This window comes from Asterias amurensis, chromosome 7 (assembly GCF_032118995.1).
Source record: "Asterias amurensis chromosome 7, ASM3211899v1".
Lineage (NCBI taxonomy): Eukaryota > Metazoa > Echinodermata > Asteroidea > Forcipulatida > Asteriidae > Asterias > Asterias amurensis.
Genome location: NC_092654.1, coordinates 19,601,659 through 19,622,367, shown reverse-complemented (window position 1 = coordinate 19,622,367; position 20,709 = coordinate 19,601,659). Strand labels below are relative to the sequence as shown.

At 37.4% G+C, this 20,709-nt stretch overlaps 1 protein-coding gene across 2 annotated transcripts in view; it reads right to left on the bottom strand.

The window, feature by feature from the left end:
• LOC139939502 (DENN domain-containing protein 5B-like) overlaps nucleotides 1-17,613 on the bottom strand; it is a 53,162-nt gene extending 35,549 nt beyond the window's left edge. For both annotated transcript variants that reach the window (XM_071935466.1, XM_071935467.1), the window contains exon 1: nucleotides 17,391-17,613. In XM_071935466.1, the coding sequence (XP_071791567.1) occupies nucleotides 17,391-17,487 (97 nt within the window). In that variant the 5' untranslated portion in view covers nucleotides 17,488-17,613. The remainder of the gene's footprint in view (nucleotides 1-17,390) is intronic.
• Between the last annotated feature and the right edge of the window lie 3,096 nt (nucleotides 17,614-20,709).

Genomic DNA, 20,709 nt, shown 5'->3' with positions numbered 1-20,709 from the left:
ATGGAGTTTAATTGAGTTTTGTGCAGTGCCAGGTCTGTAGTATGATCATATCCCATTCAAATTTCTGTATATGAAATTGATCGAGCAGTGTTTTGAGTGACAAGTTCCCAGCATTACGAAAAAATGTTATTTGTGAAACAAACGTGTATAGCTTTCTCAAAGCACAACATATCAATATCATGTGATCTTCAAGGAATTTTTGCAATCTTTCAGCAGGTATACCTGTCATAAAGGAACATGACTGGTTACAATTGACTTTGTTTACACCACAAAGGGTCAAGGGTCACAGTAGAAACATAAGAAGGAAAAGATGGAATGTGAAGAATGTACCAGAACTTCAGTTTCCATTTTTTTCTTTTTCTCGGGCTAATATGCAATTCCGATGCAATCTGATAAGGGTTTCCTGCGTGGATACACCACATGATCACCCCCTAGCCTTATATGGTGAAAACAATCTTCAAATGATATTATTGAAATAATATATTATAAAAACAACAATGGGTGGGCTTTCGGCATGAACAGGTCAGTAGAGTGTGTTTATCTTGGCAGATCTCTGCCAAAAACGCTGGACATATCATGACTTGGTGAGCAGAGTCCATGTCCCATAATACAAGGTCAAGTGCTGTGTGGTTTACATGTACATTGGACTGGTGCCCGAATTAGCTACTAATGGCTGTGGTCGTTGCTAAGGTCAGCCTACGCTTCATGCAATGCATGTTACCATGGTGACCAAGCCAAAGCGCCAGCCAATAGTAGCCTTAGTGTACATGTTGTTATTGTCTTTCATAACCAAACTCTTCAATGAACAGATCTGATACAAAATCTGTTACTAAATTGGTAACATCAGTCATCATCATGCAACCTACGTTTTGCGACCAACGTTTAACCACATACATGTGTTCTCCCTCCCCCCCTCCCTGAATGAACTTAACTCCAATATTCATGGCCGCCATGCGTTGCAAATTTCAGAGCATCACCTAATGGAACAAATTCCCTACAGACATTTTCAAAATGAGACTGCAAACTCATAAATTTGTGCTTAAGGATTTTCTACAATAATAATTGTTGTTCTTTAGGTAAAAATGCCTTTGAACCTATTTTTGTAGATCTTACCAATGCTAATCAATTGTTTTGATTGATTAACATACATGTACTCAAGGCACAATATGGGGCCCATTAAACCAGGACCCAATTTCATAGAGCTGCTTTTAAGAGCAGAAAAAAACTGCTTATAATTTTTCTGCCAAGCGAAACTTTAAAGCAGGATACAGTTAAACTTTGTACATTGGTTATAAAGCTGGAAACCTAATTCTGTTACAAAGCATCATTTTTGTGAAATTGAGCTCATAAGTGCAGTTGCAGTTTTACTAAATGACAAGATACTTCACATATTTGGACAATATTATTTTAATACAGCCGTAAACTCCTCTAGTTTCATCCTCATAAGTATAAGTACCCACACTTGAATCACCATCTTTAAATCCAACCAGGAATGAGTGCACTTTGCGGGTGCACTTGCAGTTCATCCAAAAGACAAGTTACTTCACTTATTTGGAAATATCATTTTTTACGACCTTAATATCCTCCAGTTACGTCCTTATAAGTATAAGTACCTTCACTTGAATCATCATCTTAAAGCCCCCCTACCATCCCCCCCCCCCCCCCCCCCCCCCCGCCCCGACTACACAAAACCCAACCCGATCCAGCCAGTGGTTAGAAATGTCCAATGTGAGATTACTAAAGCGAGACTCCTTATTACTCATTGGCCAGGTCCAGGCAAATGTCAATGTCATACAGCGGTTAGAAACGGTGACTGGTTCCTTATTATGCAGTTATTACAAAGTGAGTCAAGGGCTAAATTATGCAAATTTGTAATAAAAAAAATATAATTTGGAATGTCTGTTTATGCCAAGTGGTGTTGGCATAGATACAAATGTGAAAATTAAAAAAAAAAAACTATGGCCAATCAAGGTCATTTTGGATAATAAAATTAAATTTTAAGGGAATAAATACAGTGGGTTAAATAAAAATTTTGATTTTGTTGATGCATTCCCAATCAATGAAAATGTATCTCATTTCCGTATTAAAAAAAAAGACATATTTTTCAAAGATATCAAGTAATAAACTGCAAGGGAAACTGACTGAGAATAGGTAATCGTTTAAAAAAGAAAAGGACAAAAAAAGGAAATTTTTTTTAAACATAGCAAAACAATTTTTGTAAATTAAAAAATCATGTGAGAAACATCACTTTAACAAGCGCTTACAAATAAAACATGACGAACCATTAATTTCTACAAAAAATTACTGAAGTCCTTCCAAAGAATTGATTTTGAGAACAAAATAGAAAAATAATGTCAGGGAAAGAAAAATCAATCCAATCAATGTGTAATGGTATACAGTAAGTGTGCACTAAACATCAATATTGTTAATGTACACTGTGCCCAATGAATATATAAGTCCATTACATAGTACTTACATTTCCCCCCTTTTTCAAGTTGACAACTAATTTATATATTAACCTACCAAATAAGGTATCCCGCTAACTGATATTTAAAGGTAAAGTATGGTTGGTTTTTTGAACCGTTTGATTGTTTTAATCCTATATAAATATAGTGTATCAATAAACTGACATTTCATTTCAAAAGGTAATCACGTTTTTGAGATATCACCAGAATCCGGAGCGATTTATGTCCACACAGGAAGAAATAATACCTAAAAGGAATACACAATCTGAGAAACAATTCTAAAACTAAAAGAATTGTTTCTTAGATTCTAATTTTGAGGGATAAAAACTTACATCTTTTTCTATAACTAAATTTATTTTGATTTGGAACGTTTCTCAAGATGTTTCATACTAGAAAAAGATGGCGCAATTCTAAGTTTTTATTGTCTTTAATTTTTTTTTAATCACCCAACATACACCATCCCTTTAAGAGAGAATAGAATATCATCTCATCACGTAAGGAACCTGCAAACGCAAACATCCATTGTCCCTTGTGTGACCCCAATCCAAAAGCACTTCCCACACTCTATTAGCGTAGTACGGCCTTGTTTTATAAGCGCACCATCTTCTGACCACTCATCAAAAATTAATTTTTGGGATTTTTCCCAACACCTGATTGCTTGTATTGCTGCTTAGTGCTAGAGAACCCCCCTTTCATTCAGCCATCGTACGTTGAATGACGTCCACCTTGTATCACGATGACCTGTGGACGAACTCAACACTTGACTCATTCTCCAGATTTGCATAATCTTGAAGAGGGAATGGCGAGGAATTGAGGAGGATTTGGTTCTCGTATTATGATGAATAAAATATGTAATCTGTTCACGAAGGTGAAAATATTGAAACTGCCTACATCCATAGATCTTTCATGTACACATGTATTATGTACACTGATCCAATAGGCCTAACCTTTTCTTAAATTTAAAAGACCAATTCTAGATGAACGATCATCAGAAATTGTTTATATTTCTTAAATGAAATATTTCATTAACATTTCTTTAGAAACATTTGTTAGATTTTTGTTAAAATCGTGTAGGCTGTATGTGACTCATTTACAATTTTGTTACCATATTGTTATTAACCAAGAGTGTGTTCATGTTTTACACTTTTAAGTTGGACCATTTTCCTGTGCAAAGGGTGTTTATGAACCCAATTGGTACAATTTTAATTTGGGTACCATTTTTATGTGGGTACAATTTGGATATGGGTGCAATTTATATTTGGGTACAATATCTATTCAGTACTATAACGACCAACCCAATTTAGGGGCAATAGCCTCTCCAGCCTACAGCTAGTAATAAGCTCAGAATAATCCAAGGCACGTATGCTAAGAGGAAGACAGTCTAAATTGTCTTAGTAAGTTACAAGATAAAATGACACGTACTAATGTTGACAACTTAACCCGACAGTGAGCATACAAATGTAAATTAAGCTACAAATCCCCCCCCCCCAACCGGGGCTGGCGCCAACAAATCTGATGAATTCGTTTAAGTAAAATAGAAATGAGGTTTAAGTCTTCAGGCATTCAAAAAGATAGCTGACAATTTCCTTTCAAAAAATTATCTTTTGAAGAGAGGAAATTAGGGTACGAGTTTAAATTAATGTAATTGTTTTTAATGCAAAACCTGAAGGTAGAGAAATCTGCATTCTGCAGTGACCTGGTGGGCATTCACCATCTTGAGTGGATTTTTTTTTTAACACAGCATGAAAATGTAGACCCTAGTATTTAAGGTAGAAATGTGCATAATTAATACATCTCCATTCCAATGTCATTGCTGTGTATTACTATAGAGGAAAAGACCACAGACTTCTCTCTATAGATCTGTATTTTAAAAAGATAACAAATTGAAAGCCTTTATGCAGAAACTGTAGCATATCATAACAACAGGCTAAAAACAAAATAACAAAACAAACACTGAATGTTTCTCCATAAAGGCAGCTGCTCGAAAACAAGAACAAAACATTGAAGTTCAAAATGAGCTTGTACATACGTACAACACCATGTAGAAATACAATGTGCAGCAATTGTGTTCTGTCGTTTATGCATGTAAACAAAAAATAATAACAGCTCATCGATTGTCTCCGGTGATAGACGATAAAGGAATACCGCTTGTTTTCAGACCAAAAACACCAACTGACAAGTAAAAAAAATTGTAATAATATGACAAGGGTTTACTGTCAAGATGCACAAATAACCACAGCTGTCAAACAGTGACTACAATAACCTGACATGCATCATTCTAACCACAATAATAGTCAAGCTTGTTTATACAGCCTCAATAAACCTCTTTATAGGCTACTGAGCTGTCATATTTAGGCCACCCCTTCAATTCAAGAGCTAAAAAGAAATGCTCCATTCAGTGGCATTGTGCTTTGTGAGTTCTGTTCTTGGTTTTTTTTTTTTACCCCAGATTTTTGTTTGATATTTTGTTTTGAACAGCATTATATTCAAATGGACTGTGTGGTAGCTGCCGCGATGCAATTTTCACTCAAATAAAAATACATAAAAACTGGTTTTCTGTGGTTGTATAATTTTAGTACAGTAAAAAGATCACTGGGACTGGCCAAATACCTCTTTATATATACAGGAACATTGTTATATAAGCCAACATTTTGTTTTACAATGGTAAATTCATAGTGTCTTACTTGAGAACTAACTTGAAAAATGAACTTGAAACTTAGGGATAAAACCCCTGAACGTGCTCTTCAAATAAGAAACCACGAAACTCAAAACCCAAGAAAAGAACACAAGACTGAGATCGCCAAATATTTGTTACACTACAGAAACAAACAGTCTGAGAACTTAGCCTTGAGTTTTCACTTCATGTTCCTGTCCTCCATGTTTAAACAACCAACCGCAGTTAATGCCATCGGCATGGGTTCATACTATTTTGCTGTATAAATGTACTGTCATTGTTCCTTCTTTCCTCCATGCAGAAAGCAAGGACCAGACCTTGCCCTATGCTTCTACACTCCATACCTGTCCCTCAACAGTTTATGTACTGTTTCTTTTTCTCCGTAAAAGGATCACGCCAGGGGTCAGCGACCTCTTTCCCAATAAGCCCTGCATCAATAAACCACCTCTTTCTCAGTAAGCTTTAAATGCCTTACATCAATAAACCTAATGCATTGTATTCAGCTACCAGTGCTACTAAAAATGCCATTAAGGATGGAAGTGGCACCAATGGTGCCAACTGCAATTAGTACCAATCAAACAGTGTTGTAATAATGTCAAACATAGAGCAAAGACAAACATGCCACCCATTACATATCATGACCCACAGTAAATGTATGACCTGACAGTATACAGAATCTTTGAATAATAAGCTTCCCTTGTTTTACAAGAATACCAGGAGGGCAGGCATCACATGTATGCCCCCTTCTTCACAAATGCTTAATTTATTGTTTACCACCCCCCCCCCCCCCAATTTGTTACATAGTGTTGATGAACCAGCACCATTTTCATTGTACAAATGTCTTCCTTTTGTTGCTTGGTGTTCATCAATGTATAAACTCTAAAGCAAGGGGCAGGGCAGCATCCACTGTGACCTCAGGAACCCTTGCCCCCCTTACCCCCCCCCAAATGAGGGATGGTCTCCCTAAATATGTCTATATGCCTCTAACCCCCCCCCCCCCCCACAATGAAGATGTCTGGTTAAGCCACTATTGTTTATTGAAGTGATCTGCAAATGCTCCCTTTTCTGTGTGGTATTTCATTGTTTATTTACAGGTGCTGTTCTTGCCCACAGTAAACTTTCCAAAACCCTGCCACAATCTTAGTCATGTACCCTGTGTGCATCTCAACAGGAATACTAGGTTGATTGTACACTGCCATCAAAAGGGGAGCAGACTTAACTCTCCTGTCAAGACCCTGTTGGATAACACCATATAACAGGAGGCTTTATCTGAATTGTCTATCAATTTATTATATGCATACTGTGTTTATCATCGGTGCAAAATATATTGATAGATCTTCATTTAATAAAACAATAACCATAAATATTTAGGTCAGAACGTCGCTATAATTATGAGAACATTTTGGCAAAACTATCTAAATACAATTTTTTTATTTTTACTTTAGGCCCTATGATGTTAGTGTTCACAAAATAACGTCATTCTGTTTGCAACTTTTATTTGATACATTTTCATGAAGGTGATTTGTGTTCAGAGCTTGTCAGATGCTTGTGACTAAGCCTGTGCGTTTGCGATTATTTTGTAAACATGTAACCGTTTCTGAAATGGTCGGTTGCACGTGTAAACCATAACATCTCATTTCAAACAACCAGTACATTTACAATCTTCTAAGCAAACATTCACTATCAATCCATTCAGAGTCATTTACTCACTGACCTGGCCTTTGATCATCTGCGGTGACATCATTCAATCCAATTGTTCTACACACTGTAACCTTTGATCAGTTGAGCAACCTGACACACTCTCAAAACCACGTTCTGCACTGATTTCGAATCCAGGTCTCTTGTATTTCATAATGCGATCATGACATCATGCGACCAAATTTAGAATTAAACAGTTGTAATCATGTGATTCTTTACTGGTTTTACCGGGGACCTATCGTTCTTTTAACCTAAATCTCAACATAATCTTCATCCATGATCTAATTTTTCTGATGTAGTGACACGCCCCCCCCCCCCCCATTCCAATCCTAATCCCAATCCCTCTGATGCATACTGCATTGCAGTGTACAGAATACATAACATTGCACCTGTACAGTACATTCTAGGATACATCCATTCTGGGAGGTACTGTTTGTATACAGTGAAATGCATTAACGTACACATGTACATACCGGTACTGCATGTACATACTGCATGTACACAAGGAACTGTACATGATGTATGTTATTTTACAAGTGAGATGAAAAAGTTTCCAACTTGTGGCAACATAGAGTACACTGTACATGTACATGTGTGTATAAACTGTACATCGCAAAACATGTGTTATTGACATTATTAGTGCACTGCAATCAGCATACACATATAGGCCTACATGTACACATCATACATGACTTTGTACACTTTCACTTTCAGCACAGAAATGGTACCTTAAACATTGAATTGTGTTTACTGTACAATGTACATGTACAAGTAGGCCTACATGTACATTGTACGATGTAAAATGTAACTTTCCAGTAAATCCGTCCACCATGTGGCTTTGAAATTTCTGTCTTCCAACATGCTAAAAAAAAAATCAAGTCTTACATGTTGTACAATTATTATTCCAAGCCAAACACATGACCTTCTAGCATGACAAAACAAACAGTGTTTACATAAAGACAGTGCCTGCACCGTTCAGATCCATGCATTGCAATGGCATGAGAAAACCACTAGAACAGGCACATGCGAATGTCATTTCCTCATTGATCGAGCATTGTGTCTCAAAAATAACTAGAATTTCGGTATTGTCAGTCTACTAAAAGAGAATCATAATTTATTGATTTGTGTGCAACTCATATAGGCTTATCATAGACGTTTACATTCTAGGGAGAATGGCTGCTATAGTACATGTACTAGCCTTGCCCAAAAGAGAAGCCGCAACTGTTTCGGCTTTGTTGTACTAGGTTGAAAAACCTTAAAAAAAACATGCTTTGACCCTACGGTATCAAGTACTGTTATATACCGTGCCAGTACTCTAATGCACGTCGTCGTCAAACGCTATGTTGTGAATTTAGAGCGGGCCAGTGCTTGCTTAAAGGGACACGTTGCCTTGGATCGGACGAGTTGGTCTATAAAAAGCGTTTGAAACCGTTTGTTATGAAATGCATATGGTTAGAAAGATGTTTTAAAAGTAGAATACAATGATCTACACAAGTATCACTCAAAATTGCACGGTTTTCCTTTTACGTTGCGAACTATCACGGTCGGCCATTTATGGGAGTCAAAATTTTGACTCCCATAAATGGCCGCCGTGTTAGTGTACAAGGTAAAAAGAAAACCACGCAATTTGGAGGCATATTTGTGTAGATTATTGTATTTTACTTTTACAACATCTTTCTACCCATGTGCATTTTATAACAAACGGTTAAAAAAGCTTTTCAAAGACCAACTCGACCGATCCAATGCAACGTGTTCCTTTAAAAAGAGCCTTGGACAAGGCTATACATGTACCAGCATGGTGATAATATCCCCTTTAGAGGCAGACTACATTTAACTGCATTTAACTGCAAACATAAGACACTGTGTACTGTAATGATATTAATTTTAGCAAATAGAAAAAGCTGTTGCAAATTGCTTACCAACCAAAAGGACCTAAGGTATATTGCAAAATATTATATTGCAAAATATATTTTATGGCCCAACGTTTCGACCAGCAAAGTTAAAATGATGACGACTGTTCTAAATCTGAGATCTACAATTGAATGTTCAATATTTCACAATTAGAACAGGGATTTAAATTCCCCCCACAAACAGCATTATGACTCCTACATCTGAAAATAAATGTATTACAACATGTTATGATAAACATTCCCCTCCAGGATCTGAAGGTGACAAGATGACTTTTATCATGTAAATTTTTCTCTCTCTGCAAGGATGTATAAAGAAAGTCTAAATCCATTTTGGTATTGTGCGTCAGTGTTCAACAACAAAGCTTTCATACTAGCAGTCATCCACTTTATTTCAGGGCAATTTCCTCAACGACTTTATACGCCCCCCTTCACTCTTCAACAATTCGAAGTCCAACCATTCGAATAGACAAAGGGCACACGCGCACGACAAAAGGTACCCACTGCAGCTGTGTTGGTATTACATCAGACGTCATTGCCAAATAATACGATGGGTTTTACCCAGCGGACTCGGCACTCTTTTGTTCCGGTCGTACCGTATACTGAATTTCAAACAAAGCTGACTGGAGAAGGCTTTCAAATAACGGCAATAAAATGCTTTTCGAGACCTTTCAAGCGTAAAAAGAGCTGCATGGCTTTTCAGGCTTAGAGAGATATCCCTGGCGCAGCTGTACATGATTTAATAACTTTCTATATTTCTGTTCTGGTCATAGACAAAGGTTTTTTGTATTATATGTGGACATCCCTTGCGGGCCTGATTAATAATTCATAAATCATTCAATAGTAGAAATTTATATTCCCAATTGCCTCCATACCCCTGTTCATTGCCATGATGCTCTTTGAGTTTTTACTTCCCTCAAGTAAAGGTCCCCCTTGCAGAAGTGAGATTTGATGAATTTAAATATTCCTGAAAAAACTGCATGCAAGCCCAGGGCCCAGGATTTTCATGGATAAGCAAACAACAGCTGAATACCAGTAACAAGCAATATGCAACAAATGGAAATTTTGTTGGTAATCCTGTCTTTGTCAAGGGAGAAATGTCTTGCTAAGCAAACTGTTTTGCTTAGCAGCTCTATGAAATTGGGCCCTGGTTCCCCCTCAGACCCAGAACCTCCCAGCACAGAGAAAGGACGCACCTTTCTCAATTCTGCCGGATTTTACAATACAGGAGGTTTACAGATAATGTGCGTTACCAGAAATTGATATCAGGTTTAGGTTAGGACACAATGTGCACTTTCTTTCTCTTGTGACTTTCCTTCTATCAAGAATATTTGGAGGCACAAAAAGATTTTCGGAGAAAATCCTAAAATCGGATACAGAGAAACTATCTACATGGTCTATATTCCTACTTAATTGAATAATTACAGAGATGTGCAGCATGGAATACTCTAGGAATATTTTAGGGGTTTTTCAACAGATGTTTGAGATAGACCATGATATTCGTTTAATAATAGATTCCGATTGAATTTGATATTCACCACGCCTCATGTAAAAGACCTCAGTCTATGGTTTCACTTACTGGAGATTGTTATGTAAAAAACATTCTTCATCAACATGCAGAGACACGAACTGGGTAGTAGAGGCGTGTAACAAAGAACCGCAGGGGTTGTAGCTCAAAACTTTTACTGGGCCAGAAAATTTGCCACAAGACCAGAATCAAACATTTTAAAATAAACTATCCACACAGTTTCATATTGAGCTGTTCTAATTGAAAAAAGCTCTATGCGAAGTACATACTAATTCAATACCAAACAACTAAAAGATACTTATTAACTCTCAGAAATAACAGAGAGGTATTGTTATTTAAAGGCACAAAGGCAATGAAGAAGTATCAAGTATTAAAACTACTTTTATTTCAAGTATTTTTTGAATATTTAAGCTAAAAGCCTTAAAACTACTTTTGTTTCAAGTATTTTTTTAATATTTAAGCTAATCATTTCATCATTCAATTTAAACCTATTTCTCAATCTTCTGAATCGTTCAAATCTTTTTAATCTCCCTGCAATGATAAATCCCACTTGTTCCAGGGTCATCTCAACAAACATCAAACACCAAACTTTCCACGTAAGCCGACAGGATGCCAAAGTCCAAAGTTGAGTTGGGAAAGCTCTAAAAACACATATGGAATTCTCATTAAAAAAAAATACACTTGCACAACGTGACAAGTCAAAATGCACATTTCACTTCTTTCCTTAATGTTCCATAACCTCTGGCAACAACAGGGAATCAAGAGTGTACCTATGCCGCTGCTGTTAATATTCCAAACAGCAGATGTTCGCAGAACCAAAATCTCTCGAAAATGAAAAGAAAAGGACCCTAGGAATTCATTTAGTCGATTGATGAAGTTTATGTCGTCTCTCATGAATGCAACTTGGTACAAAGGAACCATTGAGCTCTGCATCCAATAACATTTTTCCTGATACACATCGAGCTTGAGCTTTAAAAGAGATCAAGTCTTAAAAACCTTCTTGTATTATGGGAGGGAAAAGTCATTACTACAGAGAGTATTTCAGTAAATCTTGTCGGTGCATTTGAAAATAAAGAGAGGGCAGGTCATGCACAGTGTAATAACCAGGAGTGGTAACAAACTGGAATTCAGATTGATCAAACGAAACAATAAATATTTGTACTATAACACTATCAATGGTGATGTCTTTAAATAGAAGTGTAATTTCTATCCCAAAGCCTCCTTGTTATAAAGATAGGATCTGATAAGATAATTTATAAAGCATCAGACTGCAAAATTATTTCATCTGAGGTGCCCCGTGGATTAGAAATCAAAAAAAGGATTTCAAAAAAATAAAATTTTGTGAGTTTTGGTGATTGAAATGTTAATGCTGCGCCCAGAGATGTGATTGGTAACCGCTGTCACCATGCTCAGCGCGGATGGATTCAACATTCTTGATGAAAATACTGTAAAAGTTTTTTGCTGTTTTGAAAAATAAGTAGACACTTTGTTCAGCTGAAACTTTAACAAGTGACTTTTGTTGCATCTATCTTTGCCTATATTATAACTCAACATTACGCTGACAAAAAACACAAATTTACCATTTAAATAATATGCAATAACAGCCGTAAGTATCTTATCACTAGAAATTATGATGTGCATTCCATTTACTTCGGTCATTCCACTCATCAGACCGTTTCATTAACTTCCTCGGACAGACTTCTTCTATCGTGATCAAGAATTAATCACTCTTAACTCGATGGTCAAGTTTACCTTCAGGCCGAATTGATTAGTTCTCTCTATAAGGATATATTAAAATGAGAATCGGTCGAGTTCTTAGGACCTTAGGTCAACTAAAAGCAGCCTTCATCGACTGAGGTTCGTTTGAATGTATAGACGAGAGAACTAAAACTGTTTTTCCCTAAAAATACAAAAAAATAACCTGCACAAAGACTCAAATGACTAACATTTCTAAAAATCAATACATCTATAATTTTTTTAATAATATTCGTCTCTTTCTCCCTTAGGTTAGATACAAACAAAATTGTTTTAAACTTGATAAAAAAAATTCTGTTGCTTTGTCAGCAAACATGATGATGTGGACAATTTGTTGCAGGCGACTGATCAACACACATTGAGATCAACTTTACGACAGAAGAGCAGAACAACTGATATTAAATGGAAAGCATGCTACCCCTTCTTCAACAAAAACAGTTTCCAGTACTTTTGAGAGAGACCTGTTTAGTAGGTAAGATCACAAAGGGTGTTTGAGTGTTTTCACTTTGCATATAATACTTTGTTTCTTGACAATTCAACTATTGTGAAATAAAAATTGCTGGTTTAAAGCTTTGCACTCCACGATAGAAATGGAAAACCATTGTATGAATTTGGATTGGGCAATCGCAGAATACTCACTTGCATCATCTTGTTTATTTGAATACAGTGAATTTTTTATTAACCTTTGAACGACAACAGATTTTTTGGCAACATCCCAACAGATTGCAGGTAGTTCAATCAGCTGTTGACACTGGGACAGGAAAACTTGTCAAACACGAAAATTCGACACTCATACCCGGTCAACAACATTTCACTATAACATTTCAACAACTTATTACCTGGCAACAATCCAACCACAACAACTTTGAAATTTTAAATAATTGAAGTTTGAAAATCCTCTTAATAAAAACATTCACTAAATTTGCATCTTGATTATTATTTAAATTTTACTCTTACACCAATGTAAGCTTGGGCGATACCACGATATTATCGAATATCGCGATACTAATTTGGAAACGATTTCGATATCGGATCGATTCGGTTTTAATCGAAATATCGATACATCGTGATATATCTCGATATATCACGATATTTCGCGATATCGATTAAGTATCGCAATATCGTGATGTATTTCCTAGCTGAGACATCTTGCTAGGTTTTGAGTAAAATCAAAAGAATAGGTCATTAGAACACCTCTCTTATGCTATGACTGTCTCTTCTGCAACTTTCACTGGGAGTTTGAAGACTGATGATGTCAAATTTAATTAATCGCGATTATATTGAATATCGCGATATATTGTCAGCGATATATCGTGAATAAAATAAATCAATATCGCCCAAGCTTACACCAATGTGTTTCAACTTTTAAACACTGCAACCTCAGTACTTTCCAGAGTCCTGTGAACAAAATCCATGTCTGAGGCATATTACCTGGGTGGGTGGGATTCGAACCCAGGACCTTTGCCACGCTAAAACAGTTAGCTCAGTACGAGACCAACAAACTTGCCTGGTAACTAGAGGCTGTTTAAATTGGATATATTTTAGCAGCAGGGCACTATGGCAATGATTTTTTTTTTTAATGTAAAATTTGCATCAGGACAAAATAAATTCTTTGGGTTTTGGTTGAACATTGAAACATTTTACTGTGTCCAACTGTCCATTCATATTGACTGACTACTGACACGACATTTAAATAAATGTAAATCATGTATGACACACTTATGAAGAATCCCTTGTTTAACATTTTAATTTGTATCTAACACTACAGTACCATGCATTTCCTAATCATTTGTTAATCTCCGATGTGAGGAGTAATTTGACTTGAGTACAATGGCCTTGCTGTGTAACCTGCAAGTAAGGCATGCCTGTGGTTTTAAGAACAGTGGGGTTTCTAGCACTACACATTTCAGGAAATAATAAGTCAAGACATTCATCTCACTTCAACTCCTCTGGAATCAGTCCACTTCTAGGAAGTAAATTTGCTCAGTCAGATGTACATGACCAGAGAGTATTAGTTGGTGCGGGTTTAAATAGACTTATTACCCAAAAACAAATTGAGTGTGTTATTGGGAATCCAATTTTACTAAGAGCTTTAAAAGCGATCTGTACTTTGCGGAAAGTTACAAATGGGAGCGCCGCTTTCTATTTGGCACTCAATTGTCTGATCGCCCATCTCAATAATATGAATTTGTCCGGGTCAATCCATCCCTGAGGCCGTTGGGGTATTACGACCCTTTCGTCTCTTTTCTTTCGACGTTCAGACCCCCGAGCCTGGAAAACACGGCCACGTTGCCAGTCAGTCTGGCGACGGATGACTCCATCTCACATTATCGAATCACGGAGCACGTCTTCCGATCTCATAAGGAGGGGATCACGCGGGATTCTCTGTCACTTAGACTGCGAATGAATTCCGTGGAGGTTAGATGAAGGGGGAATTCAGAAAAGGGGGTTTGCTCAATTTGGTCAAGTGATGAAGTTGGCAGCAAGGATGGGAAGTGTTTTTGTTTACCTTCGCTGATAAATGGCTGGGATATGTTTCCACGATGTCTCATCTTTTGTTATCTTTTATTCGCAATTGGATTGAACTAATTTACCTGAACTAATGGGATAGCGCAGACTGGCATGAAGCAAATGGGTTGAGGGCAGGGCACTACTGAAGTTGTTCAACTTTATTGTTCTTGGAACTTGCGCATGGATTGTGTTGCTCTAAAGCGTAGGGGAAGAGAGATTGATGCCAGGAAGCTGCAACACAAATGAGCATTAGTTGTTGAGCTGCTTTTAACACTTTGCACTTTCACAATGAAAAAGATTTATTTAAAGGTAGATCAACACAATACTATAGGCAGCTTTCTGATTATTAGCAATTTAGTATTAAGTTTATGCTTACCGCATAAATTTACGCTTACAGCACAATACAGTTTATGATTCTATGGCCCAAATGCTCAAAATTCCACAGTAAGCAAGTGATGATATAGGACCAGCCTATCATGTAGGAGGTCAATTTAAGATTGCTCATCCTTTTGGTTTCTTTGAAATATAAAACTCTCTTCTTTTAGAGCATTGAATAATTTAGATAGGTACAGGCTCAAAGCTTTGTTTCAGGCCCGAGGGTTCATTAAGGCAATTTCCTCACAAATGCAGTGGTCATATAATAGACAAAGTAAGTACAAACAAATGCACAGCATTGGGTAGGTACAATTAAAGTGTTGTTTACAGTAGTTGTTTACTGTAAGTTACCCACAATACCTACAAGAGGCTTGCTTATCATCTTTGTGGTTTTAAGAGTTTTGAATCGTTTGTATAAACCATAGCTTAAATCACTGGACCAATGATATTTGCAAAGTTTGAGATAAGATTCTATTCTTTATACAAATCAACAATCAACAACTCCACAATTGCTGTATTAGTGAAGACAATAAACAACAGAAAACAATAAATTAAAGTGTACAATTATACTTTGATTTTATGTGTGTTTTTGTTTTTTCAACCTTTTTCCCAGAATAAACTTATAGCAGATCATTGCACTCCATACAACAAACCCTTTGCTATTTACACAGAACGGCTAGTAACACTTTACTTCAAAAATCTTCTGTAACAAAGTTTGCGGATGACAAGTGCGTACAACATGTAGGCCTATAGGTGTATTTCAGGCTTGACATTTCATCTTTGAAAAGAGCATGGCCATTTTAACTTTGCAAAGGGCACTTCCATTGAAAAATCTTAAAGACAATGGGAAACCTTTGAAATTGAAGGGGCACCAAGGCCAAGACCAGGGCAGGAGAAGCGATGATGGCCTCCGGCATGTAATTCCAGGCCTGGTATTTAACCAGTTCACATCGGATGATGTGTTTAAAAATACACACAAAACAGAGATTTATAAATGCCCAGAACAACTCTGGAGCACCCTCTGTTTTTTTCTTGTCAGTTGGACGGCTGATGTAGATTCATGAGGACATTCCCTTGTGTAGCTTGCACTTGTACAGGCATACACTACGTGTACAGTGCTATTCACCCAGGTACTGGAACTCATGCTTGTAATGTCCCTTTACCATTTAGTACAATTGTTACAAAAATATAACATACAACAACGGACAGACTGGCACTATTGTTTATCATTTTATTCAACTCAATGGGAACTATTGAGTGTTCCGAGATTCCAGTGCAGGCCTGATACTTCACGGAGGCAACGAAGGCGATTGCCTTCGTTGCCCCTTGCCATTGCCTTGGTGCCCTTGAAATGCTCCAGTAGAAATTTACATTTTCCTCATAGGGTGCCCTTTACCACAGAGAAAATGCCTTGGTGCCCTTTCCCTTTCAACAACGAAGCATACAGGCCTGCCAGTGTATCATGGCAGATTATCAGCCATGGCTTCCAGCGCAATTCATAGTGAGTGACTAATCACATTTCCTCACAAGAAAACAACAAATCCCACTGCCTTTTCATGAGAACAGTATTGTTGTCTTTCCTTTTTCCAGTCGGGATTTCATTGCGGCAATGATAATTTTAAAGGTAACAAATAACACCAGAAGCTCAATAGGACACCGAAAAATGTGTCTGAATACTGATGTGAAGTGCAAAACATATTATATTTAAGCAAGAAAAAAAAAGAAAAACTTTTTTAAATACGTACAATATTAAATTCCCTAAACTTTTCAAAACATAACAATAATTGTATGATTATGAACACGCGCCAGCGTCATACATACACTGTCAAATTCCCAGAATATGGTTGCATGACTTTTTAAATGAAAGATTTCAAAAAACAAAAAGACCAACAACATCCTGTTATTTTGTCGTCTGCTGCTGAAACCACGGAGGTTAACAACTGAAACCAAAATCAATTGATTTTTAGCGCAAAAAGTGAAGAGGTTGATGACGTTTACGTCAATCAATGACGTCTGCACTAAAATCAAAACGTGAATGACTGTGAACATTTCAGTATTAACAAAAGTCATGATATAATTATAAAGATAAGAACTAACTAACAGTACTGTTGGTATAACACAAAAACAACTAGAATAGTTTGTACAGAACAGAACTCAATGACTTCAACACAACATTTTTCTCAGAAGTCACAATAGTTGCGACTTTATTAAATAACATACGGAGGTAAAACATGCACTAACCACTATGTACAGTCAATAATATACAGCAGACAACAGTAAAAAAAATAGCAGTTTCCATTTTGAAAATACTTAAAATACAATCTGCAAAAGCATCTTACAGTTTCTTCGTGGTGGCATGATAAGAAACAGTACACCATGGTCATGGGATCTCGTGGCACTATGCGTGCATTAGCATGATTGGGGCTGCTGCTTGAGTTATGTGTGGTAAACAAATCATCTAAGTAAGAAATACTCACCAGAAAACTGTCCCGGTTGAAGAACTGCCGAAGGATCTAGTCCACACACGACAAAATAGTCGACAAACCTACTAGTCTGCTGCCCCGTGGAACCCATGCCAGCCGGGGAGAGACGACCAAGACGAGAAAAACGCGAAACAAAGCTACGGGAATCTTCCTTTTTAGCTGCTGAAAACTAACATTTATTGATGACCAACGTTTCCCTGTGAATCATAGAGTGCACTGTGAGCCTTGTGTCGTCGTTAACGTTATAAACCCATTTAATAACACACTGCACTTTGTATACTTTTTTTAAAGGGTACCCGTTTCAGTGATATGCAACTGTTACAGAGCGGAATGCACACGGGGTACCAGACGACTTCGGTTGGTTTTTCTTTGCACAGTGCGAACAAAGGCCCAAGTGCGAAAAGGGGTAGTCCCCACATTGCAAAATAATAATAGTCGCTATTGTTGAAAACTCAACTGCCACTGTATAAAAACATTGTTAGTTATAATCTAAAAAAAGATTTAAACGTTGTATCTTTTGTATGATATTACGTTGCTTGTGATTTGTGACGTCATTGGAAAAACTGTGATAACCAATCGATTTATTATGTCAATTAGTGCAGAATTATATTTTATTTGCGTCGGCTGTTCCTTCATATTGTGAAACAAGTTTGAATGAGCTCAAGTTATTTGTCTTTTTAAATATTAAATGTATGACGATACAAATTAATTGTTTTGTAAAACGCCATTCTCTTTACATCCCAAATTAATTGGCGCATTATTTATTTTTAAAAAGTGAGAGAGATTTCCCCCTTTTGTCTCGGTTGGTCAAGGGAACAAATTTGGGTCAGGATACGATGACAATCAAACTATAGTTTCTCATGTTTCGCAATTTTGTTGTTGAAAACAAGCACCATATTGTTAAACAAGGATCTGGGTGGGTTAAAATATTATAATACTTCTACCTCCATGCTACAGCTAATCTCATAATAAATCGCCCATCCTTATTCTTTTTGCTTAGACCATGACCTATAAGTTGCATGGACCCGATTAACAAAAATGATTGTTTAGAATTCCTTTTAGAAGTGAACGAAGTGTAAAAGTTAATTTTGTTTAAAAACTATACATCGGTCCGTGGAAGATTTCCCCCGTATGGAAAATTAGCGTGCGCTGATGGGCTCATACAAACATATTGTATCTGGTCCTGCTAGTATAATAATAGTCAAACAAGTAAATGGCAAATCCAGAGAGATGCTTTTGTCTTAATACTATAGGCCGCTCAACCGGATCTTTTTCAAAAAATGTTCTTATTCGGTGGCAGGAGATTCTGTTCCCCGGAGATTCTGCCCCCCCCCCCCACCCCCATACGGTGAACTGTGTACAGTGATAGCGTCCTCTTTTGAAACATCCTTCTTCATCAGCAGTGCATGTTAGTTTTTCCATTGAATGGGGGACACTAACAGCGCCGGACCGATTCCCCTGGGACACCGGCTCGTGCGACGAAGAAATCCAACAACCAAAACGTTTTCCATCAAATAAAAGCAACTAGAACGCGTCGTAATTTTAGTGTTTGTCTTCCCTCAACCAGAGGCCAAGAAATGTTTTAAAGCATTCGAGGCCAACACCGCCGCCAATCCCGAGCGGATCCGCTTTCCATTTTACTTGATGCTCGCGGCTTTTGTCTCATTGTGCAATCGGAATCTCAGGAATTCTTTAGAGGATTAAAATGGTATTGTTTCCTTCCTCCATGGTTTTTCTCATAGCAAGGACTCTATTTTGAGGATACCCCCTGTCCCGTCATCATTGTCAAAATGATACTATTATTACACATCAGTCTGTTACTTATATAGGTAGGCCTGGTATGGGCCATACTGACCATGATGATGACGAGAGGAACCACGGAGAGGGTTGTTGTGCTGATGAGGCATGGTTGGGGTGAGAACAACAAGATGTGTACTTACAAAAATACGATACACCAAAATTTAGAAATGTGTAGAATATTGTTGTCATAAAAAAAATAGGGTGTTGGACGATGAGTCACAAAGATCTTCTAAATGGACAGCAGCTACATCACGAAATGAAAGTCCGTGTAAATTCAATCATAGAGCAAGTCAACCAGATCGTGCATGGGAGTTGGCGGGCATCATGGTGTCAGTGAAATACTGACTCATTTACTGGGAACACATTGATGGATATGGGTGGGGTGGGGTGGGGGGGGGGGGACGCTTCCAGTCCACCACTGCCCCGAGTAGTACAAGTAAGACACGCCCCCTTTTGCGAGGTACCGCCACAGCGAAAAGGGCAATGACCACGCATTGTCCCATCCCAAACAAGGTGTGTTTACTTTTATCCCCTATGTCCCCATGGACAGTTCTCATTGACTACACTGCTACTGAGCATATAAACACAATTATCAATTTCAACAAAATAAAATAGTTGTGAAAAAGCCCGGGCCGTACGCCCGCAATAGCCGAAATTGATCACGTGCCGTGTTCAGCACTTTCACTTATGCCAGCTCAGTCAGTGCCGTGGCTGGCTCTGCAGCAGCATCCGGGTGGTGCGTCTCTTGTCCAAGTTCAGATATTTCCTGATTGAGAACAATTTTTTTTCAAAAGAGGGCGCTGTTTAATAATTACACCATCCGCCAACGCTGCACATTCCACCCGCCCACACTGAAGAAAGGAAAAAGTTGATCTATGCAAAGCGTTTGAAACCGTTAAAGATGTTTTTAAAGTAGAATATAATTATCTACACAAAAAAGCCTCGAAATTGCTTGGTTTTCCTTGACTCCACAAAATGGCCGCCCGTGTTAGTTTGTAAAATAAAAGGAAAACCATGCCATTTCGAGGCACATTTGTGTAGATCATTATAATATTCTATACTTTTAAAACATCTTTCCTACCATATGAACGGGACGGCTTCAAACCCCTGTTATACATCAACTCGCCTGATCAAATGCAATATGTCACTTTAAGTACCACTTCCTTTCAAGTTAGAATTGTTTTTTTTAAAGATGAACATTTTGATATATGTTCTACTTCCACTCACTCTCATGTGGACACTTTTGGTTATTGTCAAAGATCAGTCTTCTCACTTGACGTGTGTCTCAACATATGCATAAAATAACCAACCAGTGAAAATTTCAGCTCAATTGGTCGTCGAAATTGCGGGATAACTATGAAAGAAAAACCCACCCTTTTGTCACATGAAGTTGTGTGCTTTCAGATGCTTGATTTCAAGACTTCAAATTCTAAATCTGAGGTCTCAAAATCAAATTCGTGGAAAATTACTTCTTTCCTGAAAACTACGTCACTTTAGAGGGAGCCGTTTCTCA